Source organism: Beta vulgaris, chromosome 1 (assembly GCF_026745355.1).
Source record: "Beta vulgaris subsp. vulgaris cultivar EL10 chromosome 1, EL10.2, whole genome shotgun sequence".
In the NCBI taxonomy this organism is placed as follows: domain Eukaryota; kingdom Viridiplantae; phylum Streptophyta; class Magnoliopsida; order Caryophyllales; family Amaranthaceae; genus Beta; species Beta vulgaris.
In genome coordinates, this window is record NC_079202.1 from 51,377,770 (window position 1) to 51,402,449 (window position 24,680).

General features: G+C 34.4%; 3 protein-coding genes across 11 annotated transcripts; 1 reads left to right on the forward strand and 2 right to left on the reverse strand.

The window, feature by feature from the left end:
• The first annotated feature begins 1,814 nt into the window (after positions 1 to 1,814).
• LOC104905487 (ribulose-1,5 bisphosphate carboxylase/oxygenase large subunit N-methyltransferase, chloroplastic) lies at positions 1,815 to 18,237 on the forward strand. Of its 9 annotated transcripts, none has more exons than XM_057394264.1 (16): positions 1,816 to 2,056; positions 2,281 to 2,455; positions 2,558 to 2,663; positions 3,208 to 3,290; positions 4,863 to 4,901; positions 5,267 to 5,334; positions 5,491 to 5,604; positions 6,353 to 6,433; positions 6,629 to 6,693; positions 7,016 to 7,072; positions 7,271 to 7,342; positions 7,482 to 7,724; positions 9,445 to 9,560; positions 9,918 to 10,013; positions 12,407 to 12,626; positions 17,911 to 18,237. In XM_057394264.1, exons 1-15 carry the CDS (start codon positions 1,915 to 1,917, stop codon positions 12,555 to 12,557), a joined length of 1,608 nt encoding a protein of 535 aa, XP_057250247.1. In that variant the 5' UTR covers positions 1,816 to 1,914; the 3' UTR covers positions 12,558 to 12,626; positions 17,911 to 18,237. The 9 variants fall into 9 exon arrangements, with proteins under 9 accessions (XP_057250253.1, XP_057250247.1, XP_057250246.1 ...); XM_057394263.1 differs by having other exon boundaries at positions 17,990 to 18,237; XM_057394260.1 differs by lacking the exon at positions 17,911 to 18,237 and adding an exon at positions 14,174 to 17,520.
• Positions 13,490 to 17,470, reverse strand: LOC104905488 (protein CCC1). Its single transcript, XM_010694053.4, has 2 exons — positions 16,958 to 17,470; positions 13,490 to 14,631 (listed from the first exon to the last, which is right to left on the reverse strand). The coding sequence occupies exons 1-2, from the start codon at positions 17,468 to 17,470 to the stop codon at positions 14,245 to 14,247; spliced, it is 900 nt and encodes a 299-aa protein (XP_010692355.2). The 3' UTR covers positions 13,490 to 14,244.
• A 1,976-nt stretch (positions 18,238 to 20,213) lies between the features above and the next one.
• Positions 20,214 to 23,803, reverse strand: LOC104905486 (UDP-galactose/UDP-glucose transporter 2). Its single transcript, XM_010694045.4, has 7 exons — positions 23,387 to 23,803; positions 22,863 to 22,891; positions 22,373 to 22,574; positions 21,306 to 21,548; positions 21,097 to 21,198; positions 20,877 to 20,984; positions 20,214 to 20,707 (listed from the first exon to the last, which is right to left on the reverse strand). Exons 1-7 carry the CDS (start codon positions 23,516 to 23,518, stop codon positions 20,456 to 20,458), a joined length of 1,068 nt encoding a protein of 355 aa, XP_010692347.1. The 5' UTR covers positions 23,519 to 23,803; the 3' UTR covers positions 20,214 to 20,455.
• Between the last annotated feature and the right edge of the window lie 877 nt (positions 23,804 to 24,680).

A 24,680-nucleotide genomic window follows, 5' to 3' on the forward strand; every position in this document is an offset into this window, starting at 1 on the left:
AGAAAATAAAAAGGTCTCATGTGAATTGTGATGGGAGAGAGATAAAGATAAGTTATTACCAAAATGAAAGTATCACAACTAAATTAAAACTTCCTAAGATAGAAAGTGTGACAACTAAATTGAAATGGAGAAATTATTAGAATTGGTCAAATGCTTAGAGCATGACCACTCATGCTCCACAAAAACATGTTATCCCCCTCTCTCATCAACTTTATCTCTCATCTTAAAAAAGTTTGTCATGGATTATAACCCATTTTGTTAAATGCACCCCACTCATGACACACAAAAAAAGAACACCATCTTTCTTTATCCCATTTCTTACTATACTCCATCCTACTCTCTCTCTCTTTCATCAAATGTGATTTTTCCCTTTTGATATTAATAATATCATACAAGATTATAAATAAATTATTTTATATATTAACGACTCTAAATTAATTCATTTCGTAGTAATTAATTTTGATTAAAAAAGTTCTTCAATAATAAAAACTTTCAGAAATAATTATTCATTTGCGTACAATGTAGAGAGATAATAATTAATCTCATAAGTGTGTTCAAATATAGTTAAATGGATGTCTATTTATGGATCTCAAAAAGATAGGACCATTGAGAAATTTTTATTTTTTTAAAATTTGTAATTTTAAAGTTATTCACGTGACCAATATGTGATGGTCAAAGGATGGGCTAACGGTCAAAATTAACAGGTGTTGTCAATTGGTGGTCGTTTGAAACGGGTTTTGTTTTATAAGGTAGTTTTTTGAAAAAAAAATAATTATAAGGTAGTTTTTTGAATTTTTTTTAATTATAAAAGGTAGTTCTATGAAATTTATCCTTATAAAATCAACCTTTATGACACATTGCGACATTTATATAAAGAGAATATTTATACTACACCTGGGTGTACCATGCTCATGGTACACCCAAGACTATTTTCTCCAAATGAGCAAAATGAGCAAATGAGCAAACGAGCAATTGAGCAAAATGAGCAAATGAGCAAAATGAGCAAATAAGTAAACATTTCTACTCATTTAAGAAATGAGCAAACTTGAATGAGCACAAATTATGCAAATGAGCACTGCTCTAAACCACCACCACCATGAACAAACTACTTTATCTCTTCTCCTCCCACATCAATTATAATCTGCCATCAACAAACACCTCAACAATGGTGGTTGATTCTCTCTCCTCCACTTCATAAGTCTTCACTCCGAACAACTAGCAAAAATAAATCGAAGAAAACGAGCAAAACAACAACAAACAAAACTAATGAATAAAATGCAAAGTACTCATATCTGGGAATTGAAGTTTCAATTTCCAAGTTTTGATTTCGTGATTCCAGCGAGAAAGAAGAGTGAGAAAGAAATGAGCGAGAAAGAAGATCGAATCTCCGGTGGAAATCTGCTTCGCCGACGTTGAATTTCACAAAGCAAATGCTTTTCCAAAAGATGAAGGAAGATCTGTCATCATTCCATGAAAGATGCTGAGGAAAGTTTAACTTCTGTTGCTGTTGAGGAAGATGATGATAAGCCTCGGAAATTACGAGAATGCCACTGAAGTTTTGATTAATAACGAAAATGCCCCTGGGTGTACCATGCTCATGGTACACCCGGGTGTACCATGCTCATGGTACACCCGGGTGTACCATGCTCATGGTACACCCGGGTGTACCTTGAGTGAACTCATATATAAATGGTTGGTTTAGGTCATAAGATGACCAACCATGATTTAAGTCATATCATCCAAATACAATCACCAAAAAAATAATGGATGTTTTTTTTTTAAGTAAGGTTATGACTCAAATTGATGAAAAAAAACCGTGGCAATGCTCTTACAGGAGGGAGCACGCCAAATTTTCTTTTGGGGAAAACGGGAAAAAATTAGAAACTTCAAAAGAACACCTCCTCTGAACTGTAAATGGCGACTGAGGAACAAAATAAACTCGAGTTATTCCTCCAATGGCTTCAGGTCAATGGAGTCGAGTTACGTGGTTGCGATATCAAATATTGTGATTCCACTAAAGGTTTTGGTCTATTTTCCACAACTACTCCTTCTAATGGTGAGTTTTTTCGTTTTAATTGCTCATTTGCTCGATTAATTTCATTTCCTAAAACGCATTTCACTTTGAAACATGCGTAAACAAAAATCGACCATAAATAGCGAAACATCGTCTTATTTGAGAATTCATAAATAAATTGATGATTAGTTTTGGTTTATATGACGGAATTCGATTGCTTAATCAGATTGTTAATTGTGTTATGTATGGTTTAAACTTATAATTAGGAATTTTTCTGGTTGCACCACTTGATTTGGCTATAACTCCTATGAGAGTTTTGGAAGATCCTCTCTTGGGACCACCATGTAGAGCAATGCTGGAAGAAGGTGAAGTGGATGATAGGTTTTTGATTATATTGTTCTTGACCATGGAGCGTCTTCGTAGTAAATCGTCGTGGAAACCGTATGTTTAAGCCCTGAATTGATATGATAATTGTTTGATTTTTGGTTAGCATGGTATTGGTAACTAGTTGAATTGTTTGTGTGTTTGGCCACCTTGTTGCAGGTACCTTGATATGATTCCTAACTCCTTTGGAAGTCCACTTTGGTTTACTCATGACGAGTTTCAAGAATTGAAGGGAACTACTCTTTATCGGGCAAGCACGTTGCAAGTAAGCATATGTAGCAGTTGCTTGAATTGATTTTTTTGCTGAATTCTCACCAGATATATTTGTGTTGCTGTGAAAAGACGGCTTGCCTTTAAGCAATGTATATAGGGCTTATATCATTGTCCTTTGATTTAGTAACCATCCCATTTAGCATTAGATACACTTCCTTGTATTTGTTTTACCTTAGTTCTTATGTATAACCTTGCTCACCATTATGCAATAAGAAATTTTGGAATTTGGTTAGGTATTTAGGTGTAAGAACATGTGGTCTTTCATTGTCAGATTTCAGATAAATTCGTCACGACATAAGTATTTTGTTTCTGCGATGGATTTTGCTACTCGGATTTTGTAATTCATAGGGTCATGACACATGGTGAAGACCTAGAAAATTCTTCTATTGGGTTTGAAGATGAATTAGGCTATTTACAAGTTTTGTGTTTAGCAAATTTTATTCTTCAGCATGTGTACTTCTTTCTAGCTTTAATGTGCTTAGGATGTTTGCGCTTCACTTCTTATGCTTTTTTTTTACCGGAGATCTGTATTGCAGAAGAAGAGTTTGCAAGCAGTCTTTGAGGATAAAGTGAAAGATCTGGTAGAGAGACTTCTAATTATGGATGGAGACTCAGAAAGGTTTGTGGGTTTGTTTATTATATGTTTTTGAGATGCAAAAGAAATGTGACTCGTAAACAAAGTTTTTGACCTCGGAGCCAGTATTTTTTTCACTAGTAAATATAAGACTACCATACCTTGCATAAATCTAGATGTTGCTAGTCTGTTACTTCCTCCATTACTCAATATGTGCATCACTTTCCTTATTTGGAACAATCACAATAAATGCAACCAAACTTAAAATGGTAAAAGAAGTCCAGTATTATTACAACGATCCCGCTAACGGACGTCCCGGGGTGCTAGATAAGAAATATATTGTTCTACTTAATTACTCATATTTATACAAAATAATAAAATAATATATAATTCCAATGCAAAGCATTTAATGTTTTTAAAAAAGAAAGGGAAAAACATTATTAGAAATATACATTATTGTATTATTTTATATAAGGGAAATGATATAAGGGCTATGGCCTATGTATAAGGTGCTTAAAATGGAAATAAAAAATTGGATCAAGCATTTATTACCTCAAATGATGTGAAATATTATTATGAATTATTGAATTATTTCCATTTTAAGACATGCATTTAATGCTTATATATAGCCCTAAGGGCTACATATAACATTACTCTTTATATATATATGAGTGATTAAGTAGAACAATATATTTCTTATCTAGCGCCCTGGGGCGTCCGTTAGCTTTTGCCTTATTACAAATATGCCCCAAAAAGCAAGAGGGGACCGTTATTTTTTTTTTTTGTTTCACCACTTGAATTACCTTACTTTATTGTAGTCCCAATTTTCTCTCTCTACATTTCTTGGCATTTCCCCACTTTCTCTATGATACACTTATTGAGATACGAAGGAAGTATATGACAACTTGAGAAGGTTGAATTAGCTAAATATGATGTTTGTATGTTCCTGGGAGGCTGTTATCTTCCAAAGAGTTATGCAGCACTTATTGGTATATTATTTGAGTTGGATTAATGGATATGATGTCAAAGTTTGTCATACATCTTCTGTTTTGTGTATAGAATAAGGGGAAAATATCTGTAATTTTTTCTCTAAGAAGCTCATGAGGGTTTGAGGCAACTGGATAGCTGTACTCTTGTTGCAAAAGATTAGGTTTATACTGTACCATTTCTTCAGTCGTCCTCTTCTGGTTCTCACTCATCAGGAGGTACATTTTGTAAAACAGTTAAATGTACATCATCCTGTCATCCATCAAACAAATTACAAAAATGTGTGCAAAATGGTATTGCTTGACTTGTTCGTGGTCCTTTGTCAGCTGCAAAAAGCTAGGACTATATTCATGATTTAGTGCAGTTGTTAATCTGTGGATTTTTCTGAAGATGGTTTGTGATGTTTCTTACTAGTAGCTTTTTCACAAATCACAATACCTAATCAATATGTTGAATTGTTGTTTGCAACTTGATGACAATTAACTTATTGTCTTTTGGGATTGGAAACAATTTATAGCACTTGGAAAATTTGTGCGAGATGAAATAACTGTTCATCATAGTATTTTGTTTTAAGCTGTGTTGATTTATGAATAGCTGTTCATATGTGGTTTTTTCTGCCTTTTTTTCCAGGGAGGTTACTTTCGAAGACTTTCTGTGGTATGCGACCATGTATTCTTTTTTCCCTTAAGAAAAATGTGTATTTTTTCATCGGTAACTTTCTCCATGCTTTGACTTAAAGGTCAAACTTCAAAGTGCATCAATTTTGATGACATGCTAATAATACTTCTATCTTATATACAAAAATTTTCTTATTTTAATGTTTATTGTTGGAATATGAACTTTATTTTTTCAATGTGAATTCAGGGACAGAGCAATTGTTGACGGTAGCTTATCGTTTCAACAATGTTCTCCTTTTTCTTTTCTTTTTTCCTGATGTTTCATGTTGAGTATTCCAAGTTGATGGTTTCCACTTTCCACTGTCCACACTATATCCTGGATAGGTAGTTCATGTTACATATGGATCACACATGCAGGGCTAATTCTGTCTTCTGGACTCGTGCGTTGAACATTCCGCTTCCACGAACTTACATATTTCCTGAAGGTAAATAAGGGACAAGTAATCAGTTTCCCTTATCTGACTGTGAGTTCAACACTTCATGTAATCTTACCTCATGCCACTTATTGAGTTCTAAATTCACTTGATCTTTTATTTAATAGTGAACTTTTGTACTGAGGTTGTATGATGGATTCCTTTCAGGATCACAGGTTCCTGGAGCCAATAACGTTACTAATGGGGTAAATTTGAGCTCAAAGGAAGGAGAGACTCTGTGGGTTGAGGGACTTGTTCCAGGAATTGACTTCTGCAACCATGGTAGTCATTCTCATTTCTCTTTTTTCTACACTCTTCGTTTCATCTTCTTACTGCTTTTGGTTTTTCAATTATGTTGGGACATTTCCACAGTGGTATTTTTATTACCCTTTGGTTCACGTCAACCTTCACAATCATTTTGAAGATAGTTGCTAACTGGTAGAGAGTGATCACGTCATCACGAGTAGTTAGTGCTTCATCCTTAATCCTAATCATAGTGTGCACTAAACAGGTAATGCAGATTGCTGGATGTTAGATTACTGATTACCGCAGTAAATCTGTCTGAGCATCCAGTTAGGAATAACTATGATAATTAGTGATTATGGAGTTCAGTACTTCAGATTTTCTTTGACTTAGTAGTTAGTACTGGTGTTTCCTGTTGATGTTAATGCCTAAAAGATTCACTGGTGCTTTCTACTTAAGATCTTTGATGAACTATTGTTTTTTGTTCATTTGTCAGCTCAGGATATTAGTAGAGAAAGTAGACAGACACCACAGGAAGTATTGAGGTGCTTGTATTTTGGGCGTAAAGAGCAATATTTGATGATTTAGGACCTTGGGTGTCAGAGGGACAATCTAATGAGAGGAACCTGAAACAATTATGCATGCCTGGATAAATTATTTAGTGCTAGTTAATGGATTAAAAAGAAAGTCCTAGTAGAGATCTTATATAATGGATATATAACTGGATAGTTAAATAGTTGACGGCCTTGATTGCAAATACAGCTGACTTGGTGATTTTGTCATTCAGCTTTAAGAGCTGCAGCAACATGGGAAGTTGATAGCACCGGGTCTGCCTCCGGAGTGCCCCTCTCAATGTATCTTCTTTCTGGTAGACTTCTTTTCCACTGCAAGAGCATATTTTTAGTAAATCATTATTAATTATGATCTACAAAAACCTTTACCCTCATAGTTCAAAATTTCAAACATTATGCTTTTATAATTTCATGATTATGCCTTTATCACTCTTTGCACTTGGTTAGTTTGTATTTCTGATGTTTGTTCACTTTCTCTTTCATTTGCAAAGTAAATGAAGGTCCTTTTGAAGTTGAAAAAGAGATAACCATCAGCTATGGTAACAAAGGGAATGAGGTACTTCTTTCTATCTATGTACTCCTATAATAATTTTGCTCCATGTGCATTGGTAGCAAAGGGAAGCAGCCGTTAACTTTTCTAGTTTGATCATCATGCAAGTGTAGAATCTCTGCGAGGTTAAAGTCAGTATATTGGACAATGTTCTTATTGGTCATCTAGGAAAATCAAGACCAAGGTTGTTGTATCCCCATCTCCGAAAGATCAGAAGATAAAGTGGAGGAATTTCATGTGGCGTTTATTCTGTTTAGCGCATTAAAGTATAGGTTTGTTTCAGCAGTGACATTGGTTGCTGTTTTCTGACATGCACATAATAATGCAGGAGCTGCTTTACCTCTATGGATTTGTTATTGAAGATAATTCAGATGATTATCTGATGGTAATATACTTAATTGACATTCTGTCTTGTAATGTGGTTTGCTGATGTTATACTCTTGCGTCTGCTAACTGCTCTAAACTTCTTTAAAGTAATTTTACATTCACCTTCATAGTTATATCTTCTGCTAGAGTTTAAGCTTACTTACACCTGCAAGTTGATCATGATAAGAGCATAGTTATAAGCTGAATGCACATACAGGTGCACTATCCAGCAGAGGCTCTTCAAAATGTTCCATTTTCAGACTCCAAAAAACAACTTCTTCAAGCACAGGTCAGTAGTTCTGTCTTCTCCGTAGTGTTGTCTCTTGTTCATTATTTTCTTTGAGATGCATGATTTGATGCTTCCTCTTAAATAAATACATGTTAACTGATGTCCCTGTGCTGTAGCTAATGATTCTTTGATCATACAGAAGGCTGAATTAAGGTGTCTTCTACCAAAAAGTCTGCTGGATCATGGTTTTTTCTCCTCATCCTCAGAAAGGAAGAACATTAAGGAATATGCCATGGATAAAGCCACCAATTTTAGTTGGAGTGGCCAGCGGAAAATCCCTTCTTACGTGAAAAAACTTGTTTTCCCTGAACTTTTGACTTCCTTGCGGACTATAGCCATGCAGGAGAATGAGATTTTCAAGGTTCAATCATTGCTTGAAGAGGTGCAGTGCTGTAATCACTTTGCTTAGCTCAATTGTTTGACAATTTATTTATTTTGGTGTCAAAGATCTTCTCTTTTACTTACGCATGTTGGCCTCAGGCCCATAATATGACTAGTTTGTTAGGAATCAGGTAATCTCAGATGGAAAACAATCGGCAAAGTAAGAATCTCTATTATATAAGCCAAGGGGGGAGCTATGGTGTCCCTAATGAAATGTCTTTTTTATCCTTAGCTAAATATATGTACTTAATTGGATATTCAGATTTTGTACAAATTATATCCTTTCCTAATTTAAAGATGGGTAAAAAATTCCACTAATAAACTAAATAAGCATTAACAAAGTAACTTGACATATGAGAAAAATGGTTAATAAAAAAAATTACAAATTTAATTTGACTACAAAACTTTACATCTAAACGTTTATCTCAATTTCTAAAAACTTTATAGATTACAGTATATTGTATAACAATAATTATAAATTACACTTCTATAATTATATTTTGATGAAATTTATGAAGAATAGACGCAAACAATCGATGCATGCATCGCGTGTATAGAAGACTACTAAAGACAAATACTAGGCAAGATATTAGTTTTATTAACTGAAATCATTCCAACAATCACAACATTTAACCTTTCCAGAGGATTAGAGCTCTCCCAAGTATAGAAGATGCTAGCAAGATATTTTTGTAGAATGCTTATAATCTTCTCTTCTGGCAATATTTGTACTGCCTCTATACTTAGCGTTCTCTCTGTATCATCTATAACTTACAATATTCCTTCTTTCTCATATACATTTTTGTATACTTCCTCCGTTTTTTTTACTTGCAATACTTTCCTAAAAGGGAAATAATTACTTACTTGCAACACTTTCTACTTTTGCTTTTCCTTTCTCTCTATCTCTCTCCAATCACATGGGTCCCTCTTTTTTTTTTTCTTCTCTACCTCTCTCCTACCCAAATTTTACATTGGAGTTGATGAAAAAAAAAGTGTTGCAAGTAAAAAAAAAAAACGGAGGAAGTATTAATTTTATCCCATTATTGTGCTCCTTCCATTCAGTTATTCGGGTGTGTAACTCGCTTTTCTTCTTCTTTCTTCTGTGGTAAGTGATCTGCAAGGATGGGAAAGCCTTAGGTTGATTCTTGCATACTCATTCTTTTCTGTAATTAAATATTTCTTCCAAAAGAAGAGAGGATACTCTAATCCCTTTTCCATCCATTCTTTCTATGATAATGAACGCAATACTTTGGCATTTGCTGTTTGTCTTATTAGTCTGTAGACAGCTCTTGTTTTGAGTGCTCACTTGCATTATTCAGCGAGAAATTTGGGGGAACAGGTTTTATACCCTCTTCCCCCCCCCCCCTTCTCTCTTCTCTCTCTGTGTGTCTGTCTCTCTGTGTGTGTATGCTCTCAAGCGTGCACTCGCTTTCTGGCATCTGCCTTTCAGAATTTATAGAATATGAAACCCTGCTCTATGACCTGTCCAATGAGGACGGTTTCCTAGATGATCTCCTGTATGTGACGCTACTAATAGTCTCAGTTGTTTGAAAAAATAAAAAGGTTTTCTGGAAAAGTCTGCAACTTATTTTTAACTAGTTTTCTTGATTGATACTTCTAGTCTGATGATGACGACTGTTGTTTGTTCTATATATGGTAACAGTTTCGTTCCGATTAAGCTAATTTAATTAGTATCACCAGTTAACCTCTCATTTGATATGTAGCTTGTTGGAAATGAAGGGGAGCGAGAGCCATCAGATGCTGAAGTTAGGTCAGCTGTATGGGAGGCATGCGGTGATTCTGGAGCTTTGCAGCTTCTTGTTGATCTGCTTAATACGAAGTAAGATCCCATGATTTCGTAGGTCCTCTGTGTTATTCTGAGAGTTTTCATATCTCGTTTGTCCCTTTGTTGATATTTTTGAGGAGGTTCTAAATCCGTTTGTTCTTTAAAAATTCTGGTCAAAAACAATTTCTCCCCTTCCTCCTGAGGTACCACATACCATGAAAGTATATTCTTCTGTTCTGCTAATCCCTGCTGCTGTATGAAGTTGTACTGATCTTTGCTGTATAGGCTCTTATATTCTCTTAAGAATATCATTTGAGTTTTGACAAGTTGTGTAGTGCTATTCATGAACAGGTATCGAGCAGACCTGAACTGCAATTTCTGACGTGTTTTCTGAAATTATAACTGTTCTAGGTTGATGGATCTTGAAGAGGGCTCAGGTACAGAAGAATATGATACCAAGCTACTTGAGAAGAATTGTGTCCGAGATAGCCCTGCCTTGTCTATAAGGTAACTCAATTTATCCTTTATAAAAATAGTGTGGCCCGTGGGTTTGGCAGGCAACTGATGCTAGCACATGAAATTAAGTTGGTCAAAGAATTACACGAGCTAATTCCTTTGGAATTTTAGTTGCTTACAGTTATGTAGGATTTTAACAAATTATGAATTAGGCTCTGTTTGGTATGACGGAAAATATTTCAATTGTAAATTTGTTTTTCTTTGTTTGGTTGCTCACAATTAAAGTTAGAGAGGGAAAAAAATGAGAAAATGTTGGAAAAGGATGGATGGTATAAGAGAACAAGGAGGTTAAGGAATAGGGAGGAGATGTGTCATTTTTTCTTCCAAAAGGAAAATGTTTTCTACTTTTCCATCCTTGGAAAAAATAAGTTCCTTCCGAAGGAAAAATATATATCATCCTTTTAACCAAACAAAAGAAATGGGAAAACCTCTTTCTAGGGAAGTTATTTCCTCCCAAAGTCCCAACGAAACACTCTCTAATATTGAGTTTAACTTTGACTTATTTCATGATGCTGTCTTGCTCTAGGACACCAAGATATATGAATATCAAGAAAACATAACAAAAGCATTAGTTAAAGATGACTACGACACTTGCGGCCATAGAAGGCTTCATATGGGGCCATTCCTATTGAAGAATTATAGCTGTTATTATACGAGAATTCTATCAAGTCCAGTCTATCTTCCCACGAGCCTTGAAATTCTAAGGCACATGCCCTCAAGGCCTCAGCATGTCCTCGAGTGTTTGGATTGTGCGCTCTGTCTGACCATTAGTAGCAGGATGGAAAGATATACTCATTTTCAACTGTGTCCCTAAGGCTTCTTCAAGCTTCTGTCAAAAATTAGATAAGAATCTACTATCTCTATCGGACACGATGTCCCTTGGTGCACCATGTAAGCGCAAAACATTCTGTATTTAAGTCTCCTGGTGCAACTATTTTCCTAGAAGCTTAGTCATTGTCGATTCCCTTAGATGTATCAATAAGTTTTCTGGTGTGCCTTAAAAATTCCAACATTGTCTCATATCTGATGGTGGATCAAGAGAATGTCCAAATAGTTAGCTTTGATAAAGAGTGCAGCAAGGGAATCTCAAATTAGTGGTGAATTGAATCAATGGTTAGATTTTGCAAACACATATCTTAGAAACATAGACAAAAAGGGGAAAAAAGGATGCAGGGTATGGGGGTCATGACTCATAAGTCCAAAGGAGAAAGAACTTTTAGCCATCGTAAGGTGAAATGGTGAATTGGGTGGAAACCTAAATGGAGATTCATAAGACCCTGTCTGACCCTGGATTTTTCTAAATGGTGGGGTAGATCCTGAAGAGATATCGCTTCCTCATGAATTTATATTGAATCGGGATATTTTGGCTCAACTTTATCCTAGTTTTGCCTAAGGCACAACCCCATTTTGTTAGATCTCTGTGACTTTCTTTGGGTAATATCTAATTTTATTCTCCCTGTGCAACACATGCCTAGAAACAGTGGCGGATCCATGGGTTCAGTGGGTTAAGCTGAACCCACAAGGATCCACTGGAAAAGCTGAAATTCAAAGGAAAACGAAAAAAGGTTAATAAATAAAAGCACCAATTTCATACAATGTTATGCAGCATAGCTCAGCGGTTAGTTCGCGTGAAACTCAAGGCTTGGGTCAGGTCGCGGGATTGAATCCCAGCAAGCATATGTTAACTTTTAGTAATATTATACTACAACTTATGTTTTTATTCTTGGTTTTATTTTTCCTGTTTCTTCTAATCCACCATTTTCTTGTTTTCCTACTTCACAAATATTCCCTCCCACCAAGTACTAATATATTAATATGAAGTGGATATGGTTTAAATTCCCTTTTCTTCCAATTTACTTGCTTAAGCAATCAATTATTGATAGCATTAGTAATTTATTACCCAAACTATATTACAAAAACCTTATTGTTGGTGAGTCGTTAATTATTGATAGCATTAATAATTTATTAGCTAAACCAGTATAAGTGTTTTTACGCCTTTAAATATAAGTATTAATAGGGAAGTTTTGCCGCGCGGTTCGCGTGCAAGACTAATTTTGGTTCTATGTTTAAACAAGTTCGAACCCACGTGGTCCAATTCCTGGATCCGTCACTACCTAGAAAGTACAACATATTCATAGAAGTTTAGCTTACATGCTCAGGAAACAATCTCTACTTCTCCCCTTAACTTTCCTGAAGGGATGAACAATAAAATCCTTGGGTTTGTTTTTCCTCTTTATCTCAATTGATATCCCATGGTTCATGACTTTATTCCTCCATGGAAGAGAAGCATATTGTGTAGAAGTTTGTGTTTATGTTGTTTTGATGGGTGACTTGGCTGCGTTTCTGGTATACTTCAATAATTCTCCTCATCTTGGGATTCACAGTGTGGACAAAACAGAATCTACACCTGATGATGAGGTGATGAGCAAGAACAGGTGGGCGAGTATAATCTACCGACGTGGACAAAAGCAACTAACTCGTCTGTTTCTACGTGAGGCCGAACATGCTTTGCAACTATGCTTGAAGGAACGGTGATAGAAGCCTAGAACTTCCCTCATTCACACAACTTGAAACAAAAGAAGTCCTTGCATTATATCTTATCCTGTAAGTTTTCTTTTTCTTTTAATTTTTTGCATTGAGGTGCAGATCAAAGCTAGTAGTGCACTTTTTCTTCAACAAGTTCAATGCCAAAGATCATTTTTCGATTAACCACATGTCCATCATGTAAAGTTTACTTAGCCGATCATTGGTTGCATCTAAATTCGAAGACCTAGGAGCTCATATCCAAAGAACTTCATTTCCCCTTGGCTTTTTCTTCAAGCGCGAGTCTCCCACCTTATTTTTCATTAAATTACTTGGCTTGAAATCTGATTTCAGCCTTATGATTGGCTTTGTTGAAATGAAAAAGTAGTTGTTAGCTCACTAACTTCTGCAGTTAAGAAACAATAATCTTCATGATATTGGAGAGAAACTGAGAGAGCTGTCAAACTCTGCACTCTGCAGTGAAGAGCAACTGCAAGACGAATAAAATCTTGAACCTCTCCAGCTGAAAGTGAGCATTTTAAGACATAGCTTCCACCTTCCGATCAGTTTGATATACCTATGCCCATATGGTCCTAGTTCTATGTTCACTCGCTGAAGTTTGCCGCCCAGTTGGCCGGTAAACCCACACATTGGCCCAGTTGGCCGGTATGTTTTTACCACATTGAACATAGCCTATTATTTTCTGCCAACTTAAACATGTTGTATTGTTTTGGGGACGTGCCACCTGATCGAATAAGCTTGAAAAAGGTTTGGGGTCTAAAGACTAGCAAAGGACAATGAGTTCAAACCTCACAGGATAAAGCAAAGTGAATTACAAAACACTCCAGATCTAAAATGCAAAGACCAAGTAAGCTAAGCTAGTTAACATCTTCGACGACTGACGGAGTAGAAAGCTCAGAAAATTGATTTGCTCAGAAAATTGATTTTTGAAACAAAGAGGGTACTAGATTACGGAAACTTGGATAGAGGTTATAATAATACTGCAATATACAAAAACCTTATGTGGGTAAGAATCTCCATAACTAGCGGCATCACTTTCCCTCCACATAAGAACTAGTCATAAGCACGAATTCTAGACTAGTCTCACACTACAAAAGAACCAAAATTGAGACTCATGCAGAACAGTGTTCCTCAGGCTAGCCGATACACTTGATGTCTCGAAGTTTCGAAGGGCGGGGACGTACAAGAACGTTAAACGGTTCGATGTCGATAAGACCGCTACCTGAGTTAGCAGTTTTACTATACCAAGTATATGTTCATCACTGCAAATATAAGAATACAACCCCTCAATATATATATATATATATATATATATATATATATATATATATAGGGGCGAGATCACATGAGAATGATTCTTACATGAGAAATGAGAATAAATCTCAACCACACGATTGGATTAGAGTTACAACACTTGTTCATTAGAGTTATACCTCCCTAAAAAATTTTGAGCCCAAAAAAAAAATTTTTTTTTTGAACTTTTTTTTTTTCTTATATTCATTTTTTGGAGTTACATCACTTTTTCGTTAGAGTTACATCACTTATACATAAGAGTTATATCGAATAAACTTCATTCTCATTTCTCACATAAGTATGCATTCTCATAGGAACTCATTTCTATATATATATATATATATATATATATATATATCGCGTCAAGAAAGTGCACTGTATAAATTTACGGCTCTTCAAGTCCAGCAAGATTTCTGAGACTCCATCCAATAGAGTAAGCAACAGCAGCAGCAATGACACCATTTGAAACAGTCATGAGTGCAGAGAGAGTATAGCTTGCACCAGAAATATTTGCCTTAGCGACTCCGAGAAGGGTGAGTGCAAAAACGGAGAGGATACAAGCGCCGATGAATTTGATGGTGTCGTCGTCAGTGAACGGAATGAGGATGATGAATGAGAGAAGTGGCGCACATCCAAAGAGTAGAAAGGAGATGAAAGTAACTAGCCCACTCTTCCATGGCTTCTCCTCTTGATCTGGTAGTAATAACCCTTTTTGACCCATCATATTTTCTTCCACCATAATGTTTTTGTACTTTGCAAATATGTCCGCCACCTGATAATAATACAAGGCAGAAGTTTTAAATCAGGACTCAGGAGGTAAATAAAATAGCAGCATTATTGACATAATGATACCTAATACCCCTTAGAGCATTCCCAATGGTGATTGGTTTGATCACCAAATTTTCCTACTTACTCATGTTTTGATCATTTTATGATCAAATGTATCACCTCCACCCCACTCATGAACAAAAAAACCATCAAACTTCACTTTATCTCTCCTACTTTTCACTACCCCACCTCAACTTTCTCTCTCCTATTTGTCTTTCCTACTTCAATAAAATATATAATTACATATTATAAATAAAAATGAATCATCTTATGATTACTTAAAAATAATTAATTACCAAAATTAATTATCATTATTGGATTATTAGTAAAATAATAATTAATTACAAAAAAAAGAAGGTAAATATATTTATTAGAAAATATGATTTTTTTCCCTCTTTTTAAGTGAGGAGGAGAAGGTAAAAAATTATAGAGAAAAATGATGTATAAATATTTTTAGAGAGAGAAGGTGAGGAGGAGAAGTGTTTTTTTTTGTTCTGAAATATATCAATATGGGTATCATTTTATAGAGGGGAAAAAAATTTGAATTTTGGTATTTTTTTTTTTTTTGAAATACGAATTTTCTGGGAAATTTCGTGGAAATTTCCACGAAATTTCCCAAAAAGAACACAGCAGCAGCCACGTGGAAGCTTGCCACTGGCTGGTTGTGTGTGACTAAGCTCATTTTGTCTTCCATTCACACGGTTCATTTGCTGATGGATTTGTTCACATGGTGATGGATGACAAAACATGTCATTTGGTGATGGGTTTTCTATCACCAATGGGATGCATGTTTTTTTTGTTCAGCCCAAATTTTTTGATTTTGGTGATGAGTTATGTCACCATTGGGAGTGCTCTTATGGAGATCTATACCCATAAAATATAAATACTTTTTCTATGTACTTCCTTCGGTTTCTAAAGATCTTCCTTGTTACTGTTCCTACAGATACCAAGAAGGATCTATGTGGGTGGGGTGTGGGGTGGTAAAATAGGAGAGAGAAAGTGGTTAAGATAGATTAACAAATAAAAGGGGTTAGAGTAAGAGAGAGAAAGGGAGTAAAATTGAATTAATAATGTAATGGTAGACCATATGAATATATGATAGGGACATGAGAGGTTAAAAAGGAAAAAAAAAATCCAAATAAGGAATAAAGTAAGAGAAAAATCTCTTGGAAACACACTTACAGCTTGTTTGGTAAAAAAGATTTGGAAGGAAATTTGTTACTTTCCAATGTTTGGTTCATTAAAAAAAATTAAGTGAAAGGAAATGGGAGGAATTGGAAAAAAAGACTCTTTTAATAAAATTTCACTTCCCTTTCCTCCCAAAAGTGGGGGAATTTGGGAGGTAAGAAAAAATTTATACCAAACATGGAAAGTTAAGGTTTTTTTACTTTCCCTTCCATTCTTTTCTTTTCTCTTCCCTTCCTTTCTCTTCTTTTCCTTTCCTTTACTAAAAATGAACCAAACAACGAAAAGAGGAATGATCTTACAGGAATGGAGGGAGTAATTTGTTAACTTAAAACCATATTTAATTAGGCTAGTTTATAAAGTCATCTTGGTAACTACTAACTAGCTCCTATTTTCTCTGTTCTCCATAATCCAAAGGGACGTGACAATTCACAAAGGGGAAGAAACGATGAAACACAAGATTTTCTACTCTTAAATCTAATGTTTAACCTAGTTACACTTATTCAACACGAATGCATGATGAAAAACTTAGATAAATTCCGGTTACATATTCTTTTTTATCATGTATTAATAATTGTAGTAATTTTTAACCAATGTGCTGTATGGTTCTTTTCGTTTTCTTTAATAAGGTAAGGAAAAAACTTTGACAAGTTCGAGAAATAAAGGGATCTCAACTTATAAGGGTGAAAATTGATCCAGGACCTCCTGGAACCGGAAGAGAAGTTCTAACCACTATATTACTCCTCACTCTCTGTACTATTCTTTTCATTGCACTTGAATAGTTGAGTGTTATTTTAAAACATTTTGCATTTGTGGATTAGAAAAGAGCATGCATAGATAATGAAAAGATAGTATTTGCTTCCTTCTCAAATTGTGAATTGTGAAAGCTCTCCCAATTTACTTTTCGCAAATTGGTCCCAACACCACAAACTATCAAAGTCTCCAAAACATATCAAAGTCTCCAAAACATACATTTGACCTTTTGTAAATACTCTAGTCTCCTGTCTTTCACTATCATATTTAAAAAAATATTGATAAAGAAAAGAAACAAGAAGTCTATTAAGAGACGGAGGGAGTATTATTACCGTAGTCGCATCATGTGGGTCCATCCCAAGCTCCTGATAGCGTTGCATCAACTGTCTAATCTGTGAAGTACCATGATGATCAACCTCCCATTGAGTAACATCTTTTTCTTTAAAAGCCATCTCTTTCTCAGTAGAACTACTCAAATAATCTCCAAATCCCATGGAAATTCCATCAGCCACTAGATTTGCAAATCCCAATACAAGAACATCAACGGATGACATTCTGCCACCACTTGATGAAATTGATGATATAAGTGAAAAGCATGTAACAATAGCATCTAAACCTCCATACACAATACTCTTTGCATTCTCTCCCTTCCATGTTGGGCTTTTGGGCTTGGGCCTAATCTCTTGATTTTGGGCTGATCTTCCTCTTTCTTCATCGTCTTCTTCTGCTCTTGATCTTCTTCTAAACATTGGGCTCTCGTCTTCAATTTCTGGGTTTAAGAGGCTTCTTTTGTCAATACTAGTGTAACTATTGTTGTTGTTGTTTTCTCTGTAATTTCCAGACATTTTTCTTTTGTGAAAGATTTTACAGTTTTATTATTCTTTGGCTTTCTTCACGATAAGCTGGTTGCTGTTTTGGAATTTAGTATGGGTTTTTACTTGAAAGTATATATGAGTTGTGTAAATCTGAAGGGATGATGAGATGAATGATTTATGCATGCATAGGTGTCACCATGCATGCATACGACAAACGAGGTGCTACTACGTGTGTTGTTGTTTCATTTTGTATACTTTTTGGAGGTTGGAGGAAGATTTTAGAGCTAGAGGTGATCAAAGTTAACCCGGCCTGATAAATATCCCGTCTTGGGTAGATTTTTTGGGCTCGGTTTCAAGTCCGGTTCAATTTTTTTTGAGATGCTTTTTTTTTAGACAATCTTAAAATAAGTTTTTAATTTTAAATTTAGCTCGATTTGATTTTATTATGAAAAATCTATTGTTTTTGCTAGAAAAATCGAGCTTTGAGCACGGAAAATTAGTCGGAAATTTGACTTGATTTTGTCGAGTGGACACGTTTTTTTTTTGCAGCGGCCAACCTTACTCTCGACCGGTCGTTATTTGATCACCTCTAATTTGTGTATAACCTTTGTATCATGTAACGGTACAACCCAAAAGGGTAAATTTTGTATATAAAAAAGAAAATTGATCTTAACATTTTTAATTAGATTGATAAGGGTTTGATTGTACCACATGAGATTTATGATAATGGTAGGGTTTGTCTGTGTGTACTTGTTGGAAAAATAATAATCTAGCCCAAAAAACTCAATCTTTTTCAAGCTCTACCAATCTTTCAAGAGAGGGGGCGTCCGCATCCACGTGCTAGATTGTGCTGTGTAGGCAGGTGTCTTTAGAATTTTAAGTTTTCTATTTTGGGTTGATTTAAGGGTATTACTTGTTGATATTCATGAAGTTCTTGCACGATCATAGTTTTGTCTCTCATCATTCGAAAGGATGTTTTAAGCTTGCCTCCGAATTAGAGTATTAGTCTAAGCTTGTTCTCTTTTTATTAAAAAAAAAATTGTCTTTCATGTTGACCCAACTCATACACTAGGATTTTTTTGCCTGTAATTAATAGTCGCTTGATTGTCACCTTTAATTGAATTAATTAGTGATAATATTTTGTTAGTTAACAAGAAATTATTTCTAAGAGTAACAATTTGTGCACATTAACAAGCCCACATAAAATCTCTGACCACTAGCTAGAACTTGGCTTTATTTCAGTGAAACACTTTCGAAAAATAAAATCATTGAAATTGGGTGCATAAGATTTGACTTGAATAGTACTCCAAACTTTTTCTTCCAAGGGGAATTATCAATTAAGGCTCCACAGAAGACTCTTTCTGGACAATCATAACACGCAAGTTGAAAAGACTCTATGAAAAAGATTGTGGTCCTTGTAACGTTATTATGATTTCTTTGTTTCCAAATGCTCCATAAAACACACACGAAACTTACGGGCCAACCACCTTACATTCAAGAGTAAACAGAGATCAATAAAAACGATGTAAATTTAGTCAACACTAGATCAAATATTAATCCAAGTTTTAGCGTAAGTGATGGAAAAGTGTTCAATTACTCTTAATAAATTATAAAGAAACATAAAAGGAGAAACTTGTAGAAAATATCCTATGCAAATATGTTACATATCCTATGTGACGCAATCAACTAAAATACCTCGTTAAGACCGGTTTTCTTCGACGTAAAACAATTGAATTGAATTGCATTGAATTGAACTGAATTAAATTATAACTAATAGTAGTGATAATAATATAATATAATATTATTTAATTAATAATAATTATTTTTATTAATAATAATAAGTTACTAAATAAAATAATAATTAACCGATTATGAAAACTAGTTAATATTCGATAGTATTATTATTTTTCCTATTAATTCAACTATCAAAACGTTTTTTTTTCATTTCAACAATGACAAGTATAACTGTTGTTATTATTAATAGTATTATTGTTGTTATCGATTAAAAAGTTTGTACTTTGTACAATGACAAATATTATTGCAATGTGTACTTCTTTGAATTAAATTATCATTTCAATGTAATTAGCTGAATCATATCAAAAAAAAAAAAAAAAGTGTAATAATAATTATCATTGTTTTTATTATCAGAGAATTAAATGATTCAAGAACTGATTACAACTCAACTGAAAATAAACCGGGGAGAAGTGGAAAACAAACCCTAAATTACCCCATCGCGTAACAAAATAACACCTTTTGTTATACTCTTATAAACTGGTGAAGGATGTCTTGGCTTGGTGGTTAAGATTGAAGTGCTGTGAACGATAGGTCACAGGTTCGAATCTCCCAACCCTTCTTTGTTCTTTTTAAGTGATACACTTTTCGCATAAAGAGAAGCGTCATACTTAATTATACAGAAACGGAGGATGTATATATGCTAACATATTATAGGGCATACCGCAAATAATCCAAACAATTTTTACCCAAATGCGCCAATACTCATGTGATCTGCTTAAATATAGGCAACATAACGGATATCACTATATCGATCAGCATGAAGAGAATTACAAGACAATCCACGCCAAGCCAACTTCCATGATTAAAGGATTCACGTTATATGGGGAATTGATCCCAGTCAATAACATTGAGATTTGTGCTTCTAAAATTAATTATAATTGAGATTAATGGGAGAAAGTTTAGGTATTTTTTAAGCTCAAGCAACAAACTAACTTTGAATACAATAAAATTTTGACACATGCATAATGACCCATTTACATTCAAGATTAAAAATTTCCTGTATTTACTTGGCCCGAATTGATATTGGGTAATACAGTTCTGAATTTAATTAAATTTCCCATTATGTGAACTTGGAACACCTTCAAGGGACATATGTAAATCTAATTCATTTCTATAGACTTGCCATCATAGTTAATCAACCCAATTTCATTCTCTATCTCTCAATTTTGAATCTAGAAGAAAAGAACTTTTATAAAAATGTTGTACTAAACGATTTTATTCTCAAACCACATGTCTTCGTTCTTCATCATCATCATTTATCAACCGGTTCATCTCCTCTTCATTGGATGGGTTTTCGACCTTTCTGATCTCGATTGGTGTCGAGACTCGTTTTTGGGGTTTGTTATCAGGTAAAAGCTTAATTATGATTCCCATGGCAATCAACAACAGCCCTGTTCCATGTTGCTCAGTTAAAGGCTTTGTGAAGAGCAAGTAAGATAGAAGCAATGTCACTGCTTTTCTTGCAGTAGTCACCTGAGATACAATTAGATAAATGTAGCTTAATATGATAATAAATTATACTAAATTATGTAGCATCAATAAGAACATCAGGATATTGGAAGTTGGATTAACATATAAAATTTCTTTCCTGAGAAAATGACAAAGAGTTGAAGCAGAAAAAAGCTGGTAAATGGGAATATACCATAGCTGTAGTAGCAGCACCAAACAATGCAATGAGAGATAAGACAGAGACTTGACCAATAAAGGTGGCCATGGCTTCAAAAATCAACACACCATACACATAGGGATGCTGCACAAGTTAAGGGGTGTGAGAGAAATGTGTCAAACAAAATCAGACAAACAAGAACATGGTTTTGGGGGGGGAAAGGTGGCTACTTTGGTTGATTAAGCATGGTTTTCACCTGATAACATGATGTCCATGCTCTGAATAATTCTCCTGTCAGAATCATGGGTGGTATCAACATTGGCAACCCGACGACGGTTGAGCAAAACAGCATCTCCATCTATTTGCATAAAGTTACCAAAAAGATGGTAAAGGCAATCGTTAAATCTGGATATCAAGTCACATTTTCCTTACGATATGAAACACGTAGGATGGTGCGAAAAACACCTGAGTGGTCTCGGGATTCATGGTAAAGATTGCTTCTTGCACATTCCCAAGGAAGGAGTCCATGACTAGAGCACCAGTTATCATCATAACGCCCATCATGCTAAAGTTTGGAGATGTTTGAGCATCAGCCAAAGTAAAGAGGATTAAACCCACCACCAAAAGTAATGCCGATAGATACTCCGATGGTGGGTATTTCCTTCTTAAGCCCGGGATGAATGCACCCATTATCATCACGGGTAAAACCTGTTTATGCCACATGATCAACATATAATAATCACAATTAGCATTCAATTATTCAAGGAAAAATTGTCACCTTTCCTAATATATGAATGATTTCGATCAAATTTCCCAATACGCCCCAACTTATGAAAGGGCACTTTGGGGTAAAAGTATGCTATAAACTGAATGTATAACAAGGAGTTAAAACAATGTGAGTATGTGACAACTAATTTAGCAATTGATTGTGTTCAGCACTAAGTATCCATGAAAGAATTAAGGAAAGAAGTGTCACTAATTTCCTGATTAGATAGTACACAAACTATCATTAAATTAACATAAATGGACTATCATTAAGCAATTCAGGGCCGTCTCATAAAATTAAGGGTCTTGTGCTAAATTAAGTTATAAAAACTATTTTTTGGTGAATAGGAAGAGATGGGAAAGTCATTAATGGTTTTTTTTGGAGAATAGAAGAAGAAGAAACACCAATTACAAATTAATCTCTTTATGTTTGCATCCAACATTACACTCTATAAAATTAGAAAGAAATAGTCTTTAATTAGAGTTAGGTTTTTTTCCTCTTTAAGAGGACAACTAATAGAATTGGGCCCTTATATTTTGGGGGCCCTGTGCTGCACATGGCCTTAATGACACTAATGACTTTCAACTAGCTAAATTACAAATTAACATAAATTAGCTCAAATCGAATCGAGTCGAGTCATCGACAATGACTTTCATGAATGATAAACTATTACTCCTGAAGATTGGCAGAACAAGTTGGCACAACTGTTAATTAGGAGAAACATACAAATGGAGTAAGTGAGTGTTAAGAAAGTAATTAATAGTACCTTAGTGGACTTAAACATGATTTGTGCAGGGTAATTAAGAAAAGCCAAAGATCCTTTAGTAAGTCCATGAGAACCCATGAGAACTGCTGAAAGCTTGACATAAATTTTCCATGGATTCACCATTTGCTTGGTGGTGAACCCATTTAAGTAGATTAATGCTAGGTACACAAACCCCTGAACAAATGTGAAGTACCAACCATAGCTGCAACAACACCACATTATTTAAATTAATTAGGGTATGTTCTCTTCGACATAAAACAGCTGAACTGAAATAAATAGTGATATGTGAGAGTAAAAGTATTATCCAAAGCTGAAATGAACTGAACTGAACTGAATTGAAATGAAAATAAGTTGGAGAGAACATAACCTTAATATTTAATATACAATCACCCACCAAATTTATTTATAGTATTTATCATTCTAAGAAAAACCCAGAAACATAATGACAAAATAAGAGTACCCAGATTGGGGAAATCAAAGAAAAACTTACCTGAATTGAAGCCTGTTATATACATATTCCTGAAATTTGCAAATATACTAAATCACTAAAAGAAAAAAAAAAATCTTTCTTTTTACTGATAAGCTAGATAAATAATCAAATTAAAACAAAAAATACTTATAATTTAGATGTTTTTTATTGCATGCTTATCTTATAAAAAATACTTATAAAACAAGAAGTTGCACTGAGAGATGAAAAGAATTGGCATGCATGAGAAATTTTAGTAAAAAATTCTCCGAAAATTACTGAGCCAAGTCCTTACAAATTACACATACACCCAAAAATATAAACAAAATGTTGTTTTGTGAAATTCCTCAAAAAAAATGTGACTCTTTCATCAATCTTTATCAAACAATGTAGAGAAAATTCAGGGAAGAAAAAGAAAGAAACGTAACAAACCCGTAATTACTTTCTGCGAATCTCACAACAGAAATTTTTAACATTTTTTATTCTTGATTTTCGCATAAAACCCAGAAATGAAATATAATAATAAAATGGAAAAATTAAAAATTTACCTCACAAATGCCATTGATGAGGTAACCGAAGAAAAACCCAGAAGAGCAGATTAAAAATTGGTGCCATTTAGGTCTACTTGTTAAACTTATTCCAAACAAAGACCTTGCTTGTTCTTCATTGTTGTCCTTCATCTTTTTTTTTTTTTTTTTGTTAATTAACCCAGAAAATATATTTGAAGAATCAACTTGACTTTAAGAAAGAAAAAATAAATGGGGTATGAAATTAATGCTTAATTCAGATTTTGTTTTATTCTTTTTATTGGAATTCAGAAATAATTTTTGGAGAAAATTGGGATGAATTATGGTAAACTTGAGTCTCTGACATGGGGTTTTGGTTCTCTGTTTTGGAGGAGAGAGAGAGAGGGAAGTAATGAGGTTTACTGCATAGCAAAGCTATTATAAATATTCCATTTTGGAAGGTGGACTATTTTTATAGTGAAGGTAAACAAATGAAAATATGGGAATGAATAGGGATATAATTGGGATTTTGTTTGGACTTCAAAGAGTTAAGGTTTCTTATAAATATATTGGGTTAGCTGTTTAAGTTAATATACGTTGGAAATTAGGTAGCGTATTAGATTCACATTTTTAAGTAGGACTAGTTTTGTGTCTTAATGGGCTTAGGTTTGGCTTGAATGGTAGGATAGACAATAGTGATGAGTAGAGGTGGGCATAGGTCAGGCCGGTATGTAGGTCAGGCTGGCACGTGGTTCAGCCCGTCCTCGCATGATTTGGGCTCGGGTTCTGATCGTTGCTCGCTACGTGGGTCGTAGACCTGTCATGGTCAAGAAATATTAATTCAGACCTGGCCCATGCCCAAGTCCAGTGATGAGCACTGTTTTTAAAATTGCTATCAGGATTGTAGGATCGTGCGATCCAAATATGGCAAAATGTTACATCGTTTGCAGTATCAGACTATCAGTTGATCGGTGATGATCACACAAAATCGTTTAAAATCGGTCATAATGGTACAACATGATTGTTCAAGATCATACAATCCTACAATATAGTTCTTGGAATAATTTTTTTGTTTCAATATAAATAATAAAGGACAATTATGCTCCTTTTATTCTATAATTATTGCAACATATCTTATTAGCATATTTTTTAAGAAATCTATGTGAATAAGATAGCGATAGAGAAAATAAAAAGTACGGGTTATGTGATAGGAGAGAAATAGAGATGAAATATTACTAAAGAAGGAAACATCGCAATTAATATGAAACTTACCTATAAGAAATTTTTTGTAATTTTCTTAAAAAAATAGAAGAAGTATATGTTAAATTTATATTAA

Bases quoted from the DNA above. Each gene is read 5' to 3' on its own strand.
- LOC104905487 (XM_057394264.1), top strand. From the start codon at position 1,915: ATGGCGACTGAGGAACAAAATAAACTCGAGTTATTCCTCCAATGGCTT. The intron at 2,664-3,207 runs GTAAGCATATGT...TCTGTATTGCAG, and splicing joins ATCGGGCAAGCACGTTGCAA to AAGAAGAGTTTGCAAGCAGT. The intron at 7,343-7,481 runs GTCAGTAGTTCT...TTGATCATACAG, and splicing joins AACAACTTCTTCAAGCACAG to AAGGCTGAATTAAGGTGTCT.
- LOC104905488 (XM_010694053.4), bottom strand. From the start codon at position 17,470: ATGTCTGGAAATTACAGAGAAAACAACAACAACAATAGTTACACTAGT. The intron at 14,632-16,957 runs GTAATAATACTC...TATTATTATCAG, and splicing joins ACCCACATGATGCGACTACG to GTGGCGGACATATTTGCAAA.
- LOC104905486 (XM_010694045.4), bottom strand. From the start codon at position 23,518: ATGAAGGACAACAATGAAGAACAAGCAAGGTCTTTGTTTGGAATAAGT. The intron at 21,549-22,372 runs GTACTATTAATT...TGGCATAAACAG, and splicing joins TCATGTTTAAGTCCACTAAG to GTTTTACCCGTGATGATAAT. The intron at 21,199-21,305 runs GTGTTTTTCGCA...TTATGCAAATAG, and splicing joins TGAATCCCGAGACCACTCAG to ATGGAGATGCTGTTTTGCTC.